Source organism: Hippocampus comes, unplaced genomic scaffold, assembly GCF_001891065.2.
Source record: "Hippocampus comes isolate QL1 unplaced genomic scaffold, H_comes_QL1_v1.1 scaffold105, whole genome shotgun sequence".
In the NCBI taxonomy this organism is placed as follows: domain Eukaryota; kingdom Metazoa; phylum Chordata; class Actinopteri; order Syngnathiformes; family Syngnathidae; genus Hippocampus; species Hippocampus comes.
The window spans coordinates 2,916,719-2,937,035 of record NW_017806235.1 but is presented as its reverse complement, the minus strand read 5'-3'; the positions used below and the strand labels follow the sequence as shown (position 1 = coordinate 2,937,035).

At 43.7% G+C, this 20,317-nt stretch overlaps 3 protein-coding genes across 17 annotated transcripts in view; 1 reads left to right on the top strand and 2 right to left on the bottom strand.

The window, feature by feature from the left end:
• The first annotated feature begins 147 nt into the window (after positions 1-147).
• miga1 (mitoguardin 1) lies at positions 148-6,599 on the top strand. Of its 5 annotated transcripts, none has more exons than XM_019856690.1 (14): positions 208-421; positions 1,281-1,421; positions 1,724-1,889; positions 2,233-2,397; positions 2,468-2,598; positions 2,705-2,831; positions 2,901-2,989; positions 3,262-3,371; positions 3,445-3,517; positions 3,617-3,703; positions 3,811-4,044; positions 4,114-4,167; positions 4,376-4,492; positions 5,059-6,599. In XM_019856690.1, the coding sequence occupies exons 2-14, from the start codon at positions 1,329-1,331 to the stop codon at positions 5,272-5,274; spliced, it is 1,662 nt and encodes a 553-aa protein (XP_019712249.1). In that variant the 5' UTR covers positions 208-421; positions 1,281-1,328; the 3' UTR covers positions 5,275-6,599. The 5 variants fall into 5 exon arrangements, with proteins under 5 accessions (XP_019712248.1, XP_019712246.1, XP_019712249.1 ...); XM_019856691.1 differs by having other exon boundaries at positions 212-421; positions 2,916-2,989; XM_019856689.1 differs by having other exon boundaries at positions 148-421; positions 1,299-1,421; positions 2,705-2,989.
• A 78-nt stretch (positions 6,600-6,677) lies between these two features.
• Positions 6,678-17,192, bottom strand: fubp1 (far upstream element (FUSE) binding protein 1). Of its 9 annotated transcripts, XM_019856678.1 has the most exons (21): positions 17,053-17,192; positions 16,510-16,633; positions 15,867-15,902; positions 15,758-15,794; positions 15,553-15,599; positions 15,411-15,482; positions 15,278-15,335; positions 15,031-15,193; positions 14,858-14,956; positions 14,206-14,304; positions 14,029-14,131; positions 13,594-13,842; positions 13,361-13,521; positions 12,455-12,606; positions 12,306-12,382; positions 12,096-12,227; positions 11,782-11,856; positions 11,289-11,351; positions 9,936-10,105; positions 8,162-8,217; positions 6,678-7,140 (listed from the first exon to the last, which is right to left on the bottom strand). In XM_019856678.1, the coding sequence occupies exons 1-20, from the start codon at positions 17,137-17,139 to the stop codon at positions 8,182-8,184; spliced, it is 2,040 nt and encodes a 679-aa protein (XP_019712237.1). In that variant the 5' UTR covers positions 17,140-17,192; the 3' UTR covers positions 6,678-7,140; positions 8,162-8,181. The 9 variants fall into 9 exon arrangements, with proteins under 9 accessions (XP_019712237.1, XP_019712240.1, XP_019712236.1 ...); XM_019856681.1 differs by having other exon boundaries at positions 6,678-9,718; XM_019856677.1 differs by having other exon boundaries at positions 6,678-8,217.
• Positions 17,193-17,572: 380 nt separating this feature from the next.
• Positions 17,573-20,317, bottom strand: part of slc25a24l (solute carrier family 25 member 24, like) — a 7,838-nt gene continuing 5,093 nt past the window's right edge. For all 3 annotated transcript variants that reach the window (XM_019856794.1, XM_019856796.1, XM_019856795.1), the window contains exons 6-11: positions 19,375-19,533; positions 19,050-19,187; positions 18,862-18,972; positions 18,373-18,540; positions 18,152-18,290; positions 17,573-17,898 (exon numbers count right to left, since the gene is read on the bottom strand). In XM_019856794.1, coding sequence (XP_019712353.1) covers positions 17,708-17,898; positions 18,152-18,290; positions 18,373-18,540; positions 18,862-18,972; positions 19,050-19,187; positions 19,375-19,533 — 906 coding nt within the window. In that variant the 3' untranslated portion in view covers positions 17,573-17,707. The remainder of the gene's footprint in view (positions 17,899-18,151; positions 18,291-18,372; positions 18,541-18,861; positions 18,973-19,049; positions 19,188-19,374; positions 19,534-20,317) is intronic.

The following is a 20,317-nucleotide window of genomic DNA, read 5'->3' as shown; positions in this document are numbered from 1 at the left end:
AAAGGTCAGCATGGTGATGAGTGGTTGGCCTCATCCGCCTTAACACGACTCAAATGTCGCGGGACCAAATCCTGCTTCCGACCTAAAATGTCGGTAGGTGTTAATTGTTATTGTTCGCTAAAATTTTGTAGGATGCATTGCATACAGTGATCCAGAGGAAAAGTAAAATAACAGTCCAAAAGTGTTCTTGTGAAAACGACCTTCAGTTTGACTTGCAATACCAAATTTCGTCAAGTAGTGGCGCTTAAATTCAGCGTAAAGCACGACAGAAAGTGGCACGAGCCTTAACCGACGTTAGCCGGGCCGGAGTCCTTTTCACGCGGCTTCACCTACGGAGGTCAGCTGGTCGATCGGGTGGACTCTTTTTACCTGTCTGCCTGCCTGGCTCCGAAGGCGAAGAAGAAGACTTCCACATGCTTCGGTAATCATTTTTAACGCTCATTCTGTCACGTCAATATTGCACATCGATAAACGTGTTGTTCTGAGGGGCGATGAGGTGAATAGTGCACTGATTAGCTGGCTAACTCTTAGCAACTTGGCACGGACGTGTGACGACAGGGCTATTTTTGTTATGGGCATTAATTTTACAAAAACACACACAAATGGTTTGAAACAGGGATATACTTTCACTGCGATGCGCTCCATGGAACGTATTTCAGTGGATATTGCTTTTGGGATTTTTTTTAAGGCTTAGTTGTAGCACCTTATTTTGAAAATGTCTTGGAAGTGTTCATAAAGGGAATTTTTCAAAATTCCAAGCTTGATTAAAGTATTTTTTAATGTTCATTTGTATTCCGCTTAAATAGCATGAAAATGTTTTTGTTCGTTAGCCTACATGTTTTTCCCCCTCCAAATTTCGACTTTTTACCAATTTCATTATACCAATAGGCAGTTTTTCTCGTAATATTGTAACTTTATCCTCATAAAATCATGGCATTTTTTAATTTTAAGATTGCACATTCTTCAAATTTTACGACTTTATTCTCATAATCATGACTGACAACCAATTCTGGGTCCCACCTTTTGTCAAGGTCAGCTGGGATAGACTGCAGTTCACCTGCGAATTTGGTGAGGGTGACCAGTACAGAAAATTGATGAATATTCCAAGGTGGAACGGATTATTTCAAATACGGGAAAAAAAAATTACAGATCAACCTTGATTTTAAAAGATTTGTTGACAGTGTGTGTGACGTTATACAGTCCACTAACAACCTTATTTCAACTTGTTTGTACAGTAATAGCCATTATGTAATCATGTGTTGTTATCTCCCGCTGTGCAGTTCCTGCGGCCGCACAAGGACTGGCGGTGTCATGACTAGAGCGGCCCAATGACGCACTACTCCCAGCTATCGGCCAAGGCCGCTGCCCTGCGCGTCATCCACCTGCCGCTGGTTGTGTGCGGCTCTGTGGCACAGCTGCAGGTACATCAGGAAGTTAATTTTTTTTTTTCCCCCGCCATAGCATCCTGGTGCTGTGATGTCACAGCAGACGCTGAATCTTGGTTAGCAGAGGTTGCTAGAGTTCAGGGTAGGATTAAAGTTACACTTTGGTCAGTCTATTCATGGCTTATGCGGGGTAATTTAACCAAAGTCACACCACCCATCGAGTGAACACCCATACAGACTTAATTATATTTTCCCATCTATTTGTACAAGCCATTAAGAAATACATTGTGAGTGTGGAGTCCCAACATTAGCTTGTGTGCATGAATGTATTTTGTCAGGTGAGCGCGGGCACCAAGAAGCTGCTTGCCGCCACAGTTTTTGGTACTGTCTCGCTGCTCTTCCTGGCTCGCCACTTTCAGAGGAGGCGAGGCCGCAAGAAGGCCGCATCGCCGCAATGGGATCAAGCCGGCATCCAGTTCTTCTCCTCGGCAGCACCGGAGGCTGGTGAGACAATGTAGACCTGCCATAAAAGTGGAGGGGGGGAAATGGAACATTTATGGTTCTGTAATGCCCGAGCATGTAAGGCAAGGAGGATGGGACAAACAATCAAACAAACACATGCAAAATTAACAAATACTCCGATCCCTGATCTCATTTAGTCCACCATGCCCCTTATGCATCCAGCACATGGATGCAATAGCATTTGGTCGATTTCTACTTTCTAACACTTTTAGAGCGTTCTGCTGTCGATAAAAATATAATCTTTCCGCTCTCATGTCAGACAAGAGCGATCATCATAACATGACGGTCTCCCTCAACCCTAAATCGGGTTTTTCGCTCGCACCAGTCCTCGTTTCGGCGGGAGCCCCCAGGGAGCGTTCCGAGAGTCTAGCGTCTAGTGCTGACACGTCCAGCAGCGGTACCTGCGCCATAGAGTCCAGCTGCTGGGACCGACTGGGCGATGCTGAGATCTGTAGCGTGGTCGCCACTCCTGAGAACCTCTACCTCATGGGTAAACGCTTTTGGATGCCATCTCATACTACTTCAGAGTGACCAGTGACTTATGAAGTGTGTCCTGGCAGGCATGGATTTGTTCGAAGAGGCGCTTCGGCGGTGGGAAGAGGCGTTGACATTTAGGAGCAAGCAGACAGATGACGACTTGGTCTCTTTGAAGATGGGAGCTGTGGATGCTGTCGCTGAGGAGAACATGGAAGTACGTGCTTCTGCATCTACGTTTGGCTTCCATCATTCCATTTACAATAGTTCTACAATTATTTCTACTATTTCAACTATTTCCTTCTTTTTTGGGGGGGATATAGGATGTTATCAGTGCAGAGTTTATGCACAGGCTGAAGTCGCTGTTGCAGAGGGCTTACCGCTTGCAGGGCGAGTTCGAGGGCGTGTTGGGGGGCACTTCCGAGCCTTCATCTAATGGCAGCAGCCAAGGTAGGTTCCTTTCCACCGCGTGCTTAACAAATGACTATATTGTGGACGAGTATTTGACTTGTCTGTCAGACATTTTGTCTCAAGAGGAGCTGGACGACGCCTGTCTGAGAGACAGCATCAGCATCGCCTCCACTGACTCCTTTGTGTCTGCAGCTGAGGTGAGAAAATCACCGCACCTTTTTAACATTTCATGAGATGCTCCATGTCATATCAGCAACAACTGCTCTTAACACGAAATGGCAGAGGAAGTGAGTGTTGGTTATTTTACATGGCATTCCTGTCCCGGTATTGCAAAATTCCCACACACACTGACAACATTCCAGGCTCTGTTACCTCCCTTGGCTTTCTATTTTCCCCACTACGTTTGTAAAGATGTGTCTTCCTTGGTGGCAGTCTACACTAGTAGCATTAACATACATTTTTCTGCTAGTTGTCAGAGCACAAGGAGCTGAGGAGCATCTCCACGCTGACTTATCATCCCTTCTACGAGGAAGCCTTGCAGATGGCGGAGGAGGGGAAGATCTCCTGCAGGGTGCTGCGGTAAACAAGCGTCTCACATCGTAATAGATGTTGGCATAGATGTTGAAACCAGATTTGACTCCACATTGGTCAGGACGGAGATGTTGGAGTGCCTTGGCGACGTGGATTTCCTTGCTAAGTTGCATTGCGTGCGGCAGGCGTGTCAGGTAGGTGGGGGCCGTTTGCATTTCTGAGCTTCTGTTGCATAGCCACAAAGGTGAAGATTGCAGCTCTGTTCTTTTTGTTGTTGTTTTTTTTGCCCTTAGCTTATCCTGTGTGAAAGAACCACGAGGTTGTTTCTGGCTGACACCGGGAAGAAGATTTTGTCATCCATCATTGTCAAAGCGCAAAAGGTAGAGTGGAAGTTGTACAAATCGCCACATTTTGTACAAAATGGTCCAAAGCTCAAAAACAAAAAAAGGCAATGTGCCCAGTTTTACTTTTCCACTGTTGATTTCAGAGCCCAAAGAGGTTCGAGGAAGTGTTTGAAGAGATGATGTGCTTCCTGGAGCAAGCGGAGCACTGGGAGAACACGGCGGTGGAGTTGGCCACACGTGGCGTTAAGCACCTCAACTTTTACGACATCGTGCTGGACTTCATCCTAATGGACTCCTTCGAGGACCTGGAAAACCCGCCAGTCTCCATCCAGAACGTTGTGAACAACCGCTGGCTCAACAGCTCCTTCAAGGAGACGGTACGGGCAGCAAAATGTCAGGCCACCTAAGACTGCTGCAAATTCTGAGCTTTTTTGTGATGTTTTTAGGCAGTGGCGTCAAGCTGCTGGTCGGTGTTGAAGCAGAAGCGGCAGCACATGAAGGTTTGCACAATCTATCGCCTTTTGACTGGAGCTCCCAATGTTTTTTTTTTTCTTCTACAATGACAAAATCCAGACTAAAAAATGTTGGTTTTTATTCTCATTACTTTTTTCCCCACTTCTAAACAAAGTATGAATGCATCATAAACTTTCAACTTTTTTCTCAAAAATAGGCACCATTGTAATTTCTGTGGCATTCTTGTAAAAACAGGTTCCAGATGGCTTCATCGCCCGCTTCTACACATTGTGCGAGCAGATCAGCCCCGTTTTGGCGTGGGGCTTCTTGGGGCCCAAAAGCTCCCTGCACGACTTCTGCTGCTTTTTCAAGGTCTGTTTCAACATCAATGATGTAGTGTTTGTTGAAAAGATGACAAATTACCAACCACTTGGCCAGGAAGCCGTTGCCATGCATAACCCACATTTTTGCGAAAGTGGGAACATGTCTAAGTCGTTTACTAACAGAGGATCACGGTTGTAAAAGTCATAATTATAGCAAATACTTGGATGTCAAACTTGGCAATTATTATATTTTGGCAATATTTTTCCTGGTTGAAAATAACTACTTATGCTAGAGAGTCACTGAGTGGCATTTTATTGTTGCTGGAAATGAGTTTCCCAAGAAAAAAAGCCATAGGAAAAACTAAACACTATTGCAGTGGTTCTCGCCATTTTTTGGTTTGTGTTACCCCTAAACCTTTTTTGTCCCGAGTCCCCCCCCCCCCCACACACTCATCCGTATTGATGATTCAGCAAAAGTAAAACGTAACTATCGATTTTCAAATGAAAATCATTAACTATTTTCCTTCATGTGAATATTTAATTCTGAGGTATTGTCTCATCACCTTTAGTGATCCAATTTGCCGCTTTGTGACTTAATGCATTGTGGTTGTTTAGGATCAGGTGGTGCATTTCCTCAAGGACGTATTTGACCTAGAGAAGGTTCGGTACTCGTCCGTGGACAGCCTGGCTGAGGACATGTTGCACCTGTTGCACCGCCGCTCTGAACTGCTGTTGGCCTACCTGGGCGCAGACTCCCTGCGACCCAACGGCTGCAACGCCGCCATGCTCAACCTCCTGCCCGCAGCTATCATGGAGGCTCGCATGCAGTGAGTGGTTGTTAACAGCATATTTCCAATCATGCCATCACTTTAGGACTTTATTCATGCTCTGCGTGATGATTGGTGCAGCTATTGTATCAAAATAACCACTAGATGGAGCTTCAGCTCATTGAGGACACCCAAACCCAACCACCATCCTGAACCGGGAGTCCCCGAATTTTTCTTACACCACTCTTCATTGAACCAGGACCTTTATTGCTCAAACACCTGTTGTGAATTTTGCCGTGACGCTCATTGTTTGAGAACAGCAACTTGTACAAAAAGTAGTGCAACATTTAACAGTTGGACATGTGTATTCCAAAGTTAAGGTCACATTAAGGTCACCTGTAAAGGTTTGAATGCATTTTAGGCTTGTCCTGAAATCTAACCTGAAAGCCAAATATCCCTTTTTGTGAGTAGTGCAATTTTGTGTCTTATGTACAAATAACCTGGTGTAGTTATCATGTATACACATACACAGTGAAACCTCCAGTGTCACTGTTGTGACATTGTCTTTTAAGTTGTTTCCAGACCAATTCTGTCCTCGGAAATAATGTGAATCATGTTTGAACAAAGCGAATTGCCATACTTGGATAAGTTTTACACTGCATTATACAATTAGAAAGTAAAACTACTCACCATTGAAGACACTTGTCAGGCATGGGCAGTGCAAGACTCTCTCAGCTTGTGCAGTGGTGTGTGTAAGAGAGAGAAAAGCATTTCTTGCACTTTGCTTACCATCACTGGTACCAATTTGGTAATTCATAAGAAGGGCAGAAAAAGATTTGTCTTTTCTCGCAGTTTGGTTTAACTCCAAAAATTGTAGAGTTTTTGGGGTTTTTTAAACTAGAGATCCTCTGACACATTTTAGGGGGGGAAATGTATCGTCAATCAGGAGGTATCCAATCATCGGTTCGAGCACACTGAATACCAAATAAGCTGCGCTTTAGTTTAAATCATTTTATCACACTTTAAAATTGAGTTCAAATTCAAACAAATTCTTCACAAAATGCATGTTAAAATATTTATTTTAATACACGTACTCGGTATAGGATATTTTTGGAGTCATTTGTGGCCTGAATTCATTGTATTCAACTAGAGATGTTCATTGTACTGTACATAGAGGAAATAACTATTTGAAGGGCATTTTAATGTCTGGTGCAATAGGTTGACTGCAAAAGAGGGCAATTGAAAGGGTCAAAATGTCCACCGAGAGTCCATTTGGGGCTTGTCTTCACTGCGGCACATATGTGTTAACTTTGCGCTGTCAAGAATAAATAAATAGGTCCTGGACAACGAGTGATGTTCGTGATTTGTAAATAAATGTTCCGGAACTTGCTCCATGTCGGAAGTGAGTATGTGTTTTAAAACCAAATAAATGTTGATAAGTCTGTCATGAGCCAGGTAGTCATCTGATTTGTTTGTGACACCTTTATTATTCTGAATGAACATTACAGTATGAGTGAGCATATCGTACAGCACATTTACCTATGGAAGGCTTCCTCTTGGCTAAACAACCCCCACCCCCTAAAAATGTAAGAGCCTTAGTGGGACATTTCAATGACACAATACAACATGTTCAAAGTTCAATTCCTGTCCTCATCCAACTTTCTAAAGCATTCATTCCAACAACCAAGACGACTTAGTATGAATGACAACCATCAAACGACTTTAAAATCACTATGGCAGCATTAAAACAGTCAACCCGAGCAGAAGACATGCCGAGCTAGCACTTTTCGCAGTCACAAATATGACATGACTTTTTAATTGGGTCTGTTTTTTTTTTACCTTAAGCACTGGAGCTCTTGCCCGGCCTACGCTCGGCAGAAACTACCACAGGCTCTGATTCTAGCGCCTAAGCTTCCAGCGTCCTCCAACACTGTGAGCGAGAAGTGAAGGCGTATCAATGAGTACGTCAGCACTGCGCTTTTGACAGAATGCACACCACCAGATTAACATTGGTCAACATCACGTTATTTTTGTTCAGAAAATGGCCCTACCCAGGGATACCTGCAGCAGCTTTACATGACATGCACGAAAATTAAAAAACAAAACAATGAAGGCCTCTCATATTGTGCTTAACGCAATATTCCTCATAACCAGCAAGTGTATACTTTTGAGTCAAGTCCACAAGGTCGTATAAGTCATAAGTGTCACTATTCAGTTCAGAATGAATTAATTGACAGGGTGAGCATTTCTTTGCACGGATGGGAAAACTGGCCAAATCGGCCAACAACAGACAGTGGAACCTCCAAAGCGGAACAATTGTCATTTGGTTCACTTAGTTGTTCTCCAAACAACAATGACACACATTTGTAGATTTACTAGAATACACCATCAACTTGTCATGAGTTTCAATCCTTCTGTACGGTTTCTCAGAAATCGTGTTCTGTTAGTTCGACCCGGGTAAGTGTTAATTAGCCCCAAGTGTCAAAAACAAAATCTAGAGTCCTGCTCAGTCTATTACTAATCATTTGCATAACTGGGGAAAAAAATGATACATGACTTTTGTATTGTTTCTTTCACAATGGGGTCATTTTGACTTGGTACAAAAAAAAGGGGCGTGGGCGATGTAGTTTTTTTTTTTTTTTTTTAAGCAAGAGCCTCCAATTCCAATGTAAGCGTAAATAGGCACTACGTACCATAAAGTGACTCGAGACATGGGAACAACTGAGAACATGTCACTTTCGAAAATTGTGGAAACATGGAATGATCAGTGGTACACTTTTATCTCCCTCTCCACCACAAACCCATAGTTGTGACATTTATACTCACACTCCTAATTCATTTGCATGATTTGACATTACCATGCCAACGCATATTTGCCCAGAAAATAATGGAAATTTTCCTCTTTGGAGGTTCCACCGTAATTTACGATTGGTTCCTTAGGCTTTGCTTACCTGGGTTACTGCAGCAGAACCTAAGGTGCAAGGTCTGGGGGGGTTGGGGGGGAACACTGCAAAGATCAGATATATATTGCACTATATAGATATATATTTATATATACTTGCAGTCAATATGATTTCTCCTTTCTGATCTATAAATTTCAAATCAAATGCCTTTTTAAACAACAGTGCTCATTCAAATCAATCGATCAATATTCATGTGACAAGCCCACAACTCAGTATGACATGCTCAAATATAGCATCGGTAACGCGGGAGAAGGCTAATTAAGTAAGCATGCTACGCTGCACATCATCTTGATCAGCAAACATTTTGTAATATGAGAGATGGGGGGTAGGTGGGGCATTTAAAGAGAACAATCAGGAACAAAAACCGAGTGAGCGTAACCGACAATCAACACTAAGCTAGTGTCTGACGCAAGCGATACAAAAAGTGAATTCAACAGTCAAGAGTCTACGCCTGACTTCACAACAGTGCATACTTACCCAAAGACAAAAGAGGGGAAATGGCAAGATTTAACAAAAATATAATCGATACTTTGCAAGGATCATTCGACTCAGTGGTCAGTTGGGGTACTTACAGGACAGGAGGGCTCAACTTGGACGTGGACTGCGTTAGCTGCCCCCTGCCCGAGCCAACAGAGCTCAATGCTCGTAATGGACATGACACTAACAGCAGTGGCACAGCAAAAAAATATTCTTTTTTGCATTGGTTTTATCATTTAAAAAAATGCGTACAGATTAAGAGTACATTGGGCAGGACAAAAAATGCATCATACAATTTACCTGACTGTCCTGGAAGAAAAGTAAGGGAACACTAATAAAAATAGGCAACATTACTTTGCAATCACTTTCCAAGAGGGGATTAAAAAAAATGTCTTGCTTACCACTTTTCTACACTCGCCTGTGGAGGAGGAAGTGTCTACACGTCAAGGCAAGAACAATGACATGTGCATTCTAGCTCAACAACAACGCACACAAGTCGTCTGGTTCAAGTCATCAAGAGAGAAAGCAAGGCAACAAACAGCAAGTGTCAATCAACAAGCGTCTTGTAGACAGTTGGAGAGAAACAGGAGAGCATCGCCTTGTGTCAACCCACAGGTGGCCCGCTAGTAGCTAACATAACATCCCGCCCTCTTCTTCTCACTAAGGTGAGCCCCAACTTACCAACACAGAAGGTTTCAGTTTGTTTTATTGCAAAAAACACAACAGGCAATAAGCATTGTTTTTCCTTTTAAAACTGAGATGATTTACATGGTAATGTCTACAGTTCAATCAAACATGACTTCTAACCACATTTAATGTAGATACAGGGCTGGAATGACCATATGAGTTGAGTTGCCTCACTAAAAACAAAACATTTACAAGAAAAACAAAAATATTTAAATGGAGGAGAGAGGACATGCTCGGCGGGTAATTTGCCATCTATGTGAAACACTTTCTAAACCAAGGAAATTTAAGATCTTCACCGAGGCGTCTGCATCCAAACATTTAACAAAGGATTTGTGTTCGACAATGAAGCATTTACGTTATGTCCACTTCGCATTACTGGCCCTGTGCAGGAGAAATACATAGAAGATACAATGCATGTTAACAGCGGGGAAAAAAAACTGCGGACATCCTGTGCAGGAAGGAAAGTTTATGTTAGAACGCTGCTGCTGCTGCTTCTGCTCACACCGGAACCCTGTAAACCCTGCAGGAGCAAGGGGGTTAGGAAAGCCATATTGGACTATTCCGTGCACTTGGTTATTCAAAATGGAGAGAAGGGTACCTGAGGGGCTTGTGGTGCCGCTCCCATGGTCTGTGGGTTGCCTGTGCCGTAGTAAGCTGCCTGCTGCCGGTAGTACTCAGCCCAGGCGGCGCTGTAGTCTGGCTGCCCGCCGGGCTGGGTGGTGGGTGCTGCGGCGGCTGCTGGTGCTGCCGCCTGTGGGGCCGCTTGACCTTGGAGGGGATAGGACGGGAGACATGATGACGAGGCACAACAAAAGGGCACGATTCTTGATTTTAAACAATTAAAACACAGATTCCCAAACTAACATTTGTAAAATTGAGGTGGACTGGTGTGATTACACACCTACATCATTTCCCTTTTAAAAAAAAGCGTCAATATCAAAACCACTTGTAAAATTAAAAAGTGTAACTAAAGCTGAACAATTTGTTATATCTCAAAATATGGTATAATATTCACAGTCATATTGTTTCCCATTTTTATAAAAGGCTAAACATGAAAACCGCCTATAAAATTGGCACTAAGGCAGAACTATTAAAAAAAACTGATCTGATGTGTGAAAAGGAAAACAAAAAATCAATGCACAGTAATCCCCTGAAGCTAACTACATATTCGTGAATTGACCCATTCATGTTTTTCCTCTGAGGAATGTACAGTACTCCCAGTCATTCATTGAAAAACTAAACCAAGTGTGATTTTTTTTTCTCCCCTCCAGAAAAAAAGTAACAACTTTTCGGCTTTATGATTAATTTGAACTAAATTCAAGATAATACTGTCAAACACACACGTCAGTTTTTTCATGACCGAGCCAATTGAAAAACATTTTTGCATAAGCAGATAAGAACCCCCCCCCCCCGACACACACACAAAAAGCCTCAACATCAGTTAAAAAAAAATCCTTCAACTACACACAAAACAAGCTACTTTGTGTAGCATGAATTTAGCAATAACCTAGAGCTACATGGGGCTGGCTCGCATATGAAAAAAAAATTGCTCTGTTTAACTACTTTCAACAACTGTAGATAAGACAATACAGTGCATGGTAATAACTTCGGTGTGGCTTACAAGGAACAGTGAAAAGCCGGTCTAACCGGAAACAAAATGTCTTGAAGAAATGAATTAACCTATAATATTTGCTGATTGTAATCAACCCTGAAACTAAGATAGTTGGTCTTTGCTTAAAACTACAAAATGATTAAACACAATTTGACGTCTAGTATAGATGTGTTCTATTTGTAAGAAGGGGAACGAACCCGCCACACATGTCTCTGAATGGGGGTCAGAAACCTTTTGCGTTTGTCTTGGGAGGCTGCGCGAGCAACATCTCTACTGTAGAGTGCTGCGTGAGGAGCACACCCGCCCCCCCAACTCCCAACAGTATGGAAAACAAATCACCTTGTTTCTTATAATACTCCTCCCAGGCTTTAGTATAGTCCTGAGGTTGCTGGCTCTGTTGACCTGCACAAAGAAGACATGATGTTTGTCAGAATGTGGCGCAGTCACCCGGTGGCGGCGGCAGCAGCAGCACCATTATAGCAAGATCCCACACATTACAATGAGTAAACACACTCTGTATAGCAAGGAGACAATCATAGCATGTCCAAAAGAACAAATACATCTTGGAAACAAGACACTATTCCTAAGCGCATGAAAGGGTAGTTCAGTCCAGGAGACATTGAGAGTGGTGCAGTCTAAACAGCACAGGCTGCTCAAGGTCAAACTGAATGGAGGTGTACTAAAAAAATATCTATTACACTCCACTGAGGGCCTGAAATACTGACTATCCAGATCTGGTAATTAAAAAAAAAAAAAGCCGTATCGACAGCCTAGTTGCTGTTTAGACTGACGCATGTTAAAATAGGTGTACACTGAGACTACATTCATATACCCATTTTCTTGTAATAATCCTCCCAGGCCTTGGTGTAATCTGCCTGTCCACTCTGACCTGCAGCCTGTGGGTCACCTGTTAAAAAAAACGGTACTTGTAATTTGTCAATCATTCCGAGCAGGCCTTCCTCCTCCATGGGGCTCTCAACCTAAAGATGGCGGAGGACTCTACCCTGTCTCTGACATTATAAAAAAAAAAAAAAGAGGGGCTGGGGTGGGGGGCTTCTCCTGTCAACCAAAAACCCAGCTAAAGACTAATGACATGAACCTAGTCATCAGCTAGAAGACACTTGACACTGCGCGGATGACCATTACCTTGACCGTTGGACTGAGTCGTGCCCGGTGCGCCACTGGTAGGTGTCATGGGAGCCTGCGGTTGCTGGCCGTACTGTGCATAGTAGGCCGCCCATGCTGCAGCATTAGCATCAGCTGCTGCTTTGTCTGAACCCATAGTGGACAATAACAAAAAAAAATTCAAGACAAAATTTATCATAAGAGCTCAAGTGAGAGATGCCAGGTCCATACTTGGATCAGGCTGTCCTTGCTGCCAGTGCGGGTAGCCATTGCCCCACCCCTGAGGCTGGTAAGGTGCTGGGGGACCACTGATCCAAAATAAAAACAAGTGTCACAAAATTGTTACACTTCAAAGCTGACAAGAAAACAAGTGGACTTACTGTGGTCCTGGGGGTCCCTGGTTATAAGGCCCGGGGTTGTATGGACCCATGGGAGCACCAGGGGGTCCCGGAGGGCCTGGAGGACCATGTGGGCCTGGACCTCCATGTGGACCAGGGGGCCCATGTGGGCCACCCATTGGAGTGACGGGTCCCTGATCAAAAGATAGAAATACAATAAACAAACAAAAGAAATAGATAAAATTCGGGATACAGTCCGAGATCATACGAGTGATTCTGGCCATTTCCATCAAAGGTTCCAGTGACTTTTAGTTATTGGCACATATGACGGCAGAGTATTGAGTACGCAAACAGACTTGCCAAACTTAAAATGGCAACGAGTTGTTCTTGTGGTTGGGCACAGAGGAAGCGAGAGTAATATTCCAGTTCTGCCAGAATTTTAAAATGTGTGTTGAACTTTGATTCCTACTCAGCTGCGCGGAAGAAGCACAAACAAAGAACCAATAGAAAATGTGTGTCATCTGCTTAGTTCAGCACGATAGGAAATTTCAAAGGAGGCGTCCCATCGGACATTATGCAACATCTCAAAAATCAAGCTCGCTCTCAAATTCAAGTTCTTACGTTAAGACAGTAATATACCGGTTAAAAATAATTCATCGTAAAAGTTAATGAAATTTAAGAACAGACATTAACACATTGCTTACCAAAATATCTTTGACGAGCTCCCTCTTTTCATTTTTTTTTTTTTTAAAGAATGGGAACTGATAATCCTTGGGAACCGAATCGAAGAGCCGGAATCAGAACCGGACAAATTAAAATGGTCTATATTCCGGACAATTTGGTCCGCCAAACGTTCTTAGGCAACTCCTGCAGTGAAGATTGGTCATAGATCTCTGGTGGAAAACCTGAACTCCCCAACCTTGCTGTAGGTAGACCCCTTTTTCTCACCCCAATCTTCTCTTCTACCAGCTGTCTGGCATAGTCGATCTGCTGAGGTGAGCCTCTGACGGTAAACATTTTGACGTTGGGGTCAGAGTTGGGAGGAGGATTCCTTTGTAGCTCAATCCTGGCCCCCGACTGTTGGCTGATTCCTTTGATGGTCTCACCACCTGGAGGAGAATTGATCACACTGTTTGTATCCAATTATTTCTACGCCAAAGGTGACCGCTATGTGATCTTGCCTTTTCCAATAATTAGACCAGTCTTCATGGTCGGGACGGTGAAGGAGAACTCTTGGAGGCCACCGGGGGGCCCCATGTTCCAATTGCCCTGCCCACGTCCTCGGCCTCTGCCGCCGCCACCGCCTCCGTGACCCGGAGGCCCACCGGCCTGGACGCTCCTCAGCAGGTCTGAGATGATCTCTGCCGCGTGCTGAGCCTGGTCAGGAGGACCCATGATCTGTGCTATCCTGTCCGGTGCGCTGCCATCATCTGGAAAACAACAAGAAGATGAGAAACTGTGCTTTCCTTTTCTTCATTTCCTTTCATTGACATCGTTGGGCTACGGTCTCAGAATAATAGGGTTAGGTGATCCATCAGCTTGTCAGCGTGGTGCATGAGTTTTAATCATTGACCAACATTCCTGAAAAGGCATTCAAGGTGGTGGTGATTACTGACCTGGCTTAAACTGGATTCTGACCCCTGTGTCGCTCTGGATCTTTTTGATCATCTCTCCGCTTCTGCCGATGACAATTCCGACTGCAAACCGTGGAACCGGAACCTTGAGGACGACAACGCCCACATTGATGTCACCGCTCTAAAAGGCCTGTCCCTCAAGAAAGACGGTTGACTCACATCTAATGTCTCGCCACCTCCGATTCTGGAACCATATTCGCCCCTCTGCTCTCTGAAGCCCTGGTCTCTGATTAGCTCCATCACCATCTCTTTGGCTTGCTGTAGAAAGTCCATTTTATGTGAAACGTTTCACAGGTTGACATGTAGAATAGGTCAGACACAATCAAATATTGCTAAGAAATTATTCCATTGAGTATTCTATCAATTAATATGATAAAAATAGGTTTGCATTAAGGTGTATTATTATTATACCCAATTCGTGTTTATTAGCCATTTTTTGTTCATTTGGTATTGTTTAGTGATTAAAAAAATAACTAAGCAAAAAGAGGATTGATGTCTGCTCGTCACCAACCTGTTTGAAACTGGTTTGTGGTTCACGTTGTTTCCCAAAGTTAAAAGAGATGTTTGCATGTCTTATTTTGATTTAAAAAATATGTATAATTAGTTGGCTTTTCATGAAGGACTACTGAAATAAGAATAATTAACCGTGAGAAGCTGAAAACAGTTGACTTGCATGATTTTAAGTTAAACAATGACGTGTAATTACTCGAATATTAAAATGGTTCTGTTTAATTTGGTCATCAATCAATTGATTTATTTTTACATCTCTACTCTAGAGTGCCTACCCCTCCCCCAAAAAGTTAAAACCCACCTGAACTTTAAAGGGTTCTCCCGAAATACGGAGAGGTTTGTCGGCGCCTGTGTTTTGGGGGCCATCTTGAATCATGACCATCTTCACTCCAGCTCTTTCCTGCAACGCAACTGTCAACAATTTAGCATGCACTGCACATGAATTTTTGCTTATCTGACAGTTAAAATGCCCACCTGAAGACTCTTGATGGTCTCGCCTCCCTTGCCAATGACGAGGCCGGCTTTAGAGGCAGGGACCATAATCTCCTGAACAGTCATGCCTGGACCATCGTTGTGGTGGAATGCGGGGGACGGTCGGCCCTTCTCGACAATCTCCGTGAGTAGCCTCTTTGCTGTCCTGTTGAGAAGACGACAACCAGGTAACAACAATACTGATGTAATAATCCAAAAACATGACTCTTGCATATTAAAAAGTACTTACTGAATAGCATCGGGTCCTCCCGTCAATGTCACTGACCTATCAGGCATCCCTCCGCTGTCTAGAGCACAGAAAGCCAATTAAAACACGGCGAGCAAAAATATGACTAGTTCTTCCGACTTAACACCAAACTCACCAGGGGCAATCTGTATTTTGCATCCCGATTCTTGCTGCAGACGCGAAATTTGTTCACCGCCCCGTCCGATAACTAGACAAAAGGACGAGTCAGTGTATTTCACAGCAAAAACAACAGATAAAAAACAGGCATGTGAACTTACTGAATCCAACCATTCCATCAGGAACCTTGAATTCCTCTGATATTGATCTGAAGGTGGGGGTTTGGGGAGACAATGCAATGTAATGTTTTCAGTAATTCTATTTAGTGTTGCGGTTACAAAAGAGGTGATTGATTATTTTACCGATGACCCCACTGATAATCCCTTTTTTGGGTAATTATTACTCCTGTCTGCTAATTGAGCTCACCTAGGGGGGCCGCCCATTCCTCCCATAGCAGAAAAAGCTGAAAAAGAACAAATAATGATGAGATACAACCAGGACACAAACAATACCTTTAGACGTCCAGATGACTCACCGTCATTGGTCGCCACTTTCTTTGTCTCTGGTTGGTCTGTGACGATGTGATAAAACAAGCATCATTACAATTGTCCCAACACCATCTTTCTCCCCCATTTACTGGAAATGATTAGTCAGCATTAACCAGATGACAGTTTTAAGGCGAGTGGAGCAACCACACTTCAAAATATTCGCTGAACTTAAGTTCAAATAACAAAGTAAGCGCATCTGATAATTCACCATGCATATGGAAATAATATTTAAAAAATGCTACAGCCCTTCAACAATTCATTGTTTTGAGAGGCTCTTTATGTTGGCCACACTTCAGCACACTATGTGGTCTCACGTTTTAAAAATGGTTTGAGATGTTAAAATCTGCTTGTGGAGATTGCTTGAAGTTACACTTGACACATCCTATTGCATAACTTTGATTTATAGACAAAAAAGATTATGAGGGCTATTGTATAAAATCTTACATTAAATCGCAGTGTTAGTTACACCAAACATGCCTTTTCAGAGCAAATCGTGCACTGGGATTAATGGGTTAAAGTAAAGAGTTAAAACATTTGTTTGGTTAATTCGTTTTTTTTAAAAAAAAAATAACATACAGCAGGCAAACAATTGATCACTGAACTGGCATGGAATCGATTTGAGCCACTGACCGATATTCAGGTTAGGCATGGGAAAATACCCACCAGCGTCCTCCAGGGGCCTTTTCTGGCCTCCGTACCCAAACTCGGTCGTCGGGGGAGCCGCAACGCCATCGTTGCCTATTTTCGCTGCGATCTGAAACACATCAAGTCAAAAACTAAAACTTTGTGGTCACATGTATTCTTTGATGTGGCATTTATGTCTGTCCAAGTACACGCGGCCTTGTACGACTCGCGTCCGGACGTCTGGGCCAACAAAGGAATGTTCCTTACGCCTGTGTGGACACGGTTGACCTTTTTCTGTGAGCATATTTTGGCATGTTCATCTTGTCTACGTATTTGCACGCCGACATATTGACAACATGTCCTGTCGTGTGGCAGCTACTTCGCAATTTTCCGTAACCGCCGTAGTGGCGTCATGTTAGCACAAGTCATCCCGCGTTAGCATAGCTCGAGGAGGATGGGGGTGGGGGTGTTGAAACCCCCAAAACCCGATATTCCCAAACCGAAAACGACTCTATGGCCGACTCGAAAGAACGCCGGGACCTTGCTCACCTGTCGTGCTCGTTGGAGAGCGTCTTTAAAAGCGTCATTCATGCCGCCGCCACTGGACGGTGGAGCCACGCTGCTGTAGTCCGCCATATCTTAGGCAAGCTGTGCCTCTCTTCTCCTCGACGCGACAAGATGGCGGGTTACATACGCGGGAGGATGACGAAACAACTCTCGCCAAAACGCGCTTGTCTCGCGATAATTAGTGTCACTTTTAGTGTTTGGAAAACAGCGTTTGTTGTGTGTGGTTGATAGATACAGGAGCTAGATAGCTCGATAGATAGATCAGCACGACAGTGCAGAGGGGTAGGGTTCGATTTCTAGATAGATAGATCCTCACCGCAGTGCATTACAATACGAATACAATGTATAATTAATTAGTAAGTACATTTATGGAGTGGAGGTGATGAAATGAAAATAATTGCTCCACACAGTGGAGGACTGTTCATTGAGGCATTTACATTACATTACACACACTTTACAAAAACAATCATTTGCTTGTGAGCAAAAGAAAGTTGTGCATGAGTCAGAACAACCCCTGTGGCTGATCTGAGCAAGAATGCCACTTTTTTATTGCTTGGAACACTGACAAACACGAGGAAAAGTTTGCATTTTTTTTGCAAATTTTGTGTGGCACATGATTCAATGACTCTGCCACTCTTCATGTGCTTGTGGAGGAAAACAGGTTTTCAAATGTTCTGCATAAGGTGAAGTTCATGAGGGCGCACGGAACGGCCCTGATGAAGCTGGCCCCCATTCCGTTGTAGTAGCCCCGCAGTCCATGTCTTTTGTATATCCCGATGAGCCCTTGCAGGATGCCTGACGACGCGGCCTGTGAGCCGGAACAGACAGCTGGGAAACAAGAAAGCAGGTGATGAAATTGTCAGAAATGATCCAAAACAATCAATTTTTCCACTGCACAGTACCTTGTCAGCAAAACCATGGACCTGGTCCATGTGGTTGAGGAAAACAAGTGAAAGTAAACACTCCAAATCTTCTTATGTGGGTTGTGTTCAACATAATCAATTTGACAGAGAAAACTAACCAAGGCAACTAGTACGGTGTAAAAAAATGGCTTGTATGCACTGATGCGAGAGGCCTCTACCTTGCGCCTGCTGCTGCGTTCTTATCACTGCCAGAGGGTAGCTGCTCACTTGTCCGCAAGCAAAGGCCACAAAACTGAAGAAGAAGAGCCTGGAGTCGCTGCTGTAGGCTGGATCGCTCTGGGCCCAGGTCATGATAGACTTGTGATGTCGCAAATGAATAATCTGTTAGCGTTGTGGTTACCAGACTGGGGTTGCGAGTATTTGCTCAGTACCCAATTACCTGATGGACTGCACATTCCACTCCAGCATACGGGATCATGCAGAGGATGCTGGGCTTAAATCCTCTGTAAAACGAGGTCAAGGGCTCGTTTCGGTAAATAGATCGAGCGCAAGCCACTACGCCATGATAGGCGCCTACTCGCTGCAGGTTGAGCCGCACCTTCAACACCTGTTGGGACATAACAGAGGAGGGGCACCACCTGTGTGTAGTGTAAGGATATTCTGCAAAATCTTGCATATGTTGGGGGCACGGCAGAGAAGAGCTAAAATGGTGGATAAATGACAGATCTTCTATTACAGTTTTGCTGCGGCAATTATGTGGGATCTCTATGAGAAAAAGTCGTCTGGGTTCCTCAGTTAATTGTGCAAATATTCCCGTTAGTGTCCATGAGAATCATAGCCGATGACAACCAAGCAATCTGATTGGCATTCCCATGTCACTGGTGGCTCATTATTGCATTATTATTAACAATTTGTCTCTTTGTGATACCTCCAGAGGGTAGAAGACAGCATGAGCCACAGCACCAGACACGCAACCCAAGCCAAAGCGCTGCTGCACGCTCAGACTCCCCTGACTTCTGCCCTGCATGGACACCTTCATCTGAATCCAGACGAAGAAACATTCATGAGAAACAAAGAGATGGTTCAGACAGTTTGATGGTTGAGGTGCAGACCCACCTGTGCGTAGATGAGACACTGGAGTGTGGACTGCGGCGTTCCCTTCAGGACATTGACAGCATTGCCCTGCCACATAGAACGAAGGCCACCAACACCAAGCTCCTGGAAGCCCCGAGAAAAGGCCTTGGGGCCATAAAACTGCAAAAACAACAACGTGATGATGTCACAAAAAGATGTTTTATTCACATAAAATGGTTTTTGATCCACACTATAGTCTTTTTTACACTAGACCACTGAGACCAAAACACATCACTTCAACTTTCTTTTCAGGGGGCCGTAACAAAATCTGTAAAGACAAATGAAACAAATCCGTAATGATGCTGACCTGTAGCTGGGTCTTGAGGCGGTCGATGGGGGCTGTTGCCGTCCGAGACACAGCGTCAGCCAAACTAGCACCGAGAACAAACGTCCGCCACGCACCAATGCCGGAACTCTCTTCGGGATACTCGAGGGCCAGCGCTCTGCTCTCACCCACGTCGAATACCTGCCCGATGACAAGCGCAGCTAAAAACACTCAAAATTGAGTGTCAAATAAACTCTATTAAAGTACAAATTGTCCATCTCATTTCAAAGAGGAGATATGTTCCTTTTCGCAGCCAACAATTATTAAGTTGAGTTTGGCTGCTCTCCCTATGCTTTTTTTCCAGGTACTTTGGCTTCTACCCACATTCCAAAAACAGAAATGTTAGATCGATGGAAGACTCTAAATTCTCCATAGATGTAAATGGCTGTTTATGTGTGATCAAACATCGCTGTATTTAGTGATGTACATGGAGTGAATATCAGCAATACAATGATGAAATGATTTATTAATAACAACAATTCTGAAACCAGCCATATTTTGTTCAATTATTGTTTGAGTGAGTGTTAACAGGTAACAACATTATCACAAAATCTCGACATTATTGATATAAAAGTTTGTGCGTGAATTGTTTTCACAGGCCACATAAATTTATGTGGGGTTTTGACTTTGACACCTGTGATCTAGATCAGGGGTCCCCAACCGCCGGTCCGCGGACCGGTACCGGTCCGCAGGGCATTTGGTACCGGGCCGCACAGAAAGAACTTGCCTTATTTCCGTTTTATTTATTTCGGAATACGAAATGTGTTTTATTTTGAAAAATTACCGGATTCTCTGTTACATCCGTCTGTGTCCCGCTTGACTCAAGTCAAGCCACACTTCTCGGTCACGTGACCGATAACGCTCATAAACAAAACGCTGAAGTCCGCAAAATGAGTAAAAAAAGCTGCTTGGAGATCGCAAATGA